Source organism: Triticum aestivum, chromosome 6D (assembly GCF_018294505.1).
Source record: "Triticum aestivum cultivar Chinese Spring chromosome 6D, IWGSC CS RefSeq v2.1, whole genome shotgun sequence".
Classification (NCBI taxonomy): Eukaryota; Viridiplantae; Streptophyta; class Magnoliopsida; order Poales; family Poaceae; genus Triticum; species Triticum aestivum.
Window position 1 is genome coordinate 13,477,788 of NC_057811.1, and position 3,813 is coordinate 13,481,600.

At 45.6% G+C, this 3,813-nt stretch overlaps 1 protein-coding gene across 1 annotated transcript; it reads right to left on the reverse strand.

The window, feature by feature from the left end:
- Window positions 1-1,419: 1,419 nt before the first annotated feature.
- On the reverse strand, window positions 1,420-3,493 carry LOC123140766 (uncharacterized). The gene is made up of 2 exons (XM_044560052.1): window positions 2,315-3,493; window positions 1,420-2,219 (listed from the first exon to the last, which is right to left on the reverse strand). Exons 1-2 carry the CDS (start codon window positions 3,100-3,102, stop codon window positions 1,649-1,651), a joined length of 1,359 nt encoding a protein of 452 aa, XP_044415987.1. The 5' UTR covers window positions 3,103-3,493; the 3' UTR covers window positions 1,420-1,648.
- Between the last annotated feature and the right edge of the window lie 320 nt (window positions 3,494-3,813).

Here is a 3,813-nt window from a genome sequence, read left to right on the forward strand (position 1 = left end):
TGTGCCAGTTCCTGTCTCAGCCTACGGAGGTTCATTGGGAAGCAGTTAAGCGTATTCTGAGGTATGTCAAAGGTATGCTTGACACGGGACTACGGATTCGTAAGTCCAGATTTACTGTCAGTATATTCACCGATGCAGACTGGGCAGGCTGTGTTGATGACAGGCGTTCTACTGGTGGCTTTGCTATATTTGTTGGACCCAATCTTATATCTTGGAGTTCCAAGAAGCAGCCTACGGTCTCGAGGTCTAGCACCGAGGCAGAGTATAAGGCATTGGCCAATAGCGCAGCTGAAGCCATTTGGATAGACACAGTTCTCACAGAACTTGGAGTCACACGGCAGCGCACACCCATATCGTGGTGTGATAACTTAGGGGCAACTTACCTGACGGCGAATCCAGTGTTTCATGCTCGGACCAAACACATTGGGATTGATTTCCATTTCGTGATGGAACGAGTAGCTATTGGTAAACTGGAAGTCAGGTTTATCTCAACTGATGATAAGCTAGCGGGTGTATTTACTAAACCCGCTACTCGATAGATGCTAGACCGCTTTAGAACCAATCTGAATCTTGTATGTAGTTCAGATTGAGGGGGCATGTAAAATAGGGTCTAGCATATTGTACATGTACACGTATTTGTATACGTATGTAATTGTATTATGATCATCTATATAAAAAGACGTGAGGCTGGATGTTAACCACCCACGCAAAACCAAACCTACCTCTTTCACTTTCCGCAAGAATTTTAGATCATTTGTGGGTTCATGGAGGTGAGCGCCCGTTGGCAGAATAAGGAATGCAGTTGTTAATCCCTCGTTAATCAGTTGCATCCCAGAATGTCTTAATGAATGTACATATGTGCCCTGTATGTGTTTATGAAGGTTTATACAGCCATCTACGATCTTGTGGGTTTATGAATGGAAAGTTTATCTACTTTCTGTGCTTTAGGTCCAGGCTGGATTTGTAACCCATGAAAGGGTTGGAGCTATCACGTTCTTTCCTTGAGAGGGTTGAAGGTATTAGGTTGCTAATGAGGAATAATTACTGAATTCCATTGCAGGCTCTTGCTCGTGGCATCCACGGACGTTTTAAATTGAAGAAGGGTGGCCGAGAATTGGCTACTTTTGGAGATTATGAGCGCCCAAATAACTTTTTAACTAATTTATATATCTACCGTCAGTATAGTACTCTTTCTTTGGATAATTCCAATCAGTGCCGGGCTGATGTGCACCCAATGAACAATAAAATAAAACAAATAGCAGATTTTTTTTAAATGTTTCTCAAACACTTGGAGTTTGTCTTTTTTGCAATGAGCTCCTCGAATGTCCAAATTTCACCAGTTTTTTCACGGCCTTAAAACCCTTAAAACCAAAACAAAAAAACCAAACAAACACTTTACATACATGACACAAACTTCTACCTGTATTGATGGTTAAGTTCCGAATATGCGTGTAGACAGGTCCCAATATGTGGGTCTGATGATAGAAATTTATCAAGTTTGCTTATGTTGAAATGTAGGCAATAATGTTCTAGCAAAACCATCATTTGTTCACAATTTTTCACAACAATATAAAATCAATCGCTCTTGTGTATATAAACTAAACAACAAGAATTGCATATGCTTATTAATTCTCATAGTATAATTAAACTAGTTGTCTGATAGCTCACCAGTCTGACATGGTGTGTATGGAAACGACATGCGTATTTCGTGGTCACTTTCTGTGGGGAAGCTCCCCAGGTCTTCAATCTTGGAGCAATCAAAATTATAGGCCACTACTCGTTTAGAGGGTGTATGGAAGAAGACCACCTCTTCGTTAGGATGAAATCCCAGCAGAGAAATAGCATATCTATGGGGGGCATATCCACTATCTTGTGGTTTAGAGTCCTCAATACCCCAATCAAATTCTTCATCCATCGGTGCTTTTCTCATGCCATCCTGATCATCATTGACATTACCATATTGAAAGGTCCAGGGCCTATTATCATATTTCCATGGAAAGTCAGCCAATAGAGGTTTAAGATTGATGTCACGCTTCAACTTCCACTTCGCCTGACTAAATGACTCGTGGAGGAACCAAACTTGAAGTCCGTAGAATCCATACAGGACGCTACAATAAATTCCTTTCTCTGATTTTCCTATATAAAAGTTTTCAAAAAACACTACATGACAACCTTTTGGGAGGTCAATCACTTGGTACGTGCCATTTGACAAGTTTATTCTGCAAAAATCAAGCAATTCCTCTATTAGTGGTTCATCAAACACATAAGCAGATTATGTTTATAGCTTAATAAGGTGTGAGTTAACCGGTTGTACCTCATAAGAAATTCATGCTGACAGACGTAAAGAGATCCCCGCCAGTATGTCGCATAACGTTGGGTCGTTTGCATTGTCTGTAACATATAGCCAATCTTCCCTGCAGCCTCGCCTTCCCGAAGGAATGTCTTCTCCTCCCACTCCTTTGTCCTCGACGAATAGATGTGCAAAACAAATTTCGACGGTGGCCATTCTCGTTCTTGGATTTCACGACACGCCAAATGCATGTCATCAGGAGAGGGATACCAAGGAACATACTTGATCGAAAAGACCTTATAGTCCGGTGACACAGTCGGGTCAAAGACAAGATACTGATGGTGATTGTCCATGCCTGACTCCAAATACCAATCGGCGTCCTCCATGCCAGGCGTGAACATGGGCGGGGGAGGAGGCAAGCACGCCCACTGTCGTGTGGCTGGATTAAGTACCCTTTTTTCCTCATAGCCAAGCAGGAGCAGACCATTGCAGTGTTGCACAATTGTAAGGCATTCAGGGTCGTCGGTGTCCACGTAGTCCAAGGGGGCGATGATGGTCGGGGAAGAAACGGGCGAGAAGTATTTGTGGATGCCTGAGTCGTCTCTGTGCATGACGGTAAAGATGCCGGCCAGAGAGAGAGGAAGGAGGTCCGCTCGCAGCAGGCGATGATCGTCGATGACGTCGCGCCATGCCTTGCAGATGCAGCGGGACACGGCGACGAGGCGCGGCGGTCCGAGGTGGCGGAGGACGTCGGCGAGCAAGTCGTGGGGTAACATAAGCGTCAGGTCCTCCACCGATGATTTCGTCGTCATGATCGCTACTGCTTGCGTTCCAGGAGCGTACGGCGATCGATCTGCCTAATTGCTTTCGCACCTGTCCAATATAAGATAGGTAGGTACGTACATGACCCACTCCGACTCAGTTATGAACTTCCGTTTTTCAATCAAAATCACCACACGATTAAATTGAAGACGACTTATCACAAATAACGTACGGAAACTGCGCTGCCTCTCCAAAGGCGATTCGCCGGCGATCGCGCCCGGAGGCCGATCTTGCCGCGCCGTCGGCTTTCCGCGCGTCATCAATTCCAGAGAGAGAGAGGGAGACAGACAGAATGCGAACAGATTACCTCGATCTCGGCGAAGAGGACCCGGTCGTATCTTGTGGATCCAGCATCTCTTGTGCATCCCTGCATCCACTCGTTGCAGGCCGTTGGATCAAAAATCCCGTGCCTTTCGAGCGTCTACCATCGTTTTGCAGAAAACCGACCGCAGCAGTCAAAGTCAGCCGTGTAAACTTTCCATGTACCCCCCATCCCAAGCCGAGGGCAGCTCCCCCAATTCGGGATCTCCCCAAATCTCATTGCCCCTCCAATCCCCAATCCCCGCAGCAGCCATGACGTGGACGGCAGCCGGCGGCAAGCCAGGACGGAGTGCCACGACTGGAGCAAACATGTATTCCTGAATGCAAAATTCAGAAAAGTGAGCTTCGTTTTTTTCTTTTTGGAGAACCAAAGCATACAA

Coding starts and splice junctions, on each gene's coding strand:
- LOC123140766 (XM_044560052.1), bottom strand. CDS start 3,102: ATGACGACGAAATCATCGGTGGAGGACCTGACGCTTATGTTACCCCAC. Junction 2,220..2,314: donor CAGCATGAATTTCTTATGAG/GTACAACCGGTT, acceptor TGATTTTTGCAG/AATAAACTTGTCAAATGGCA.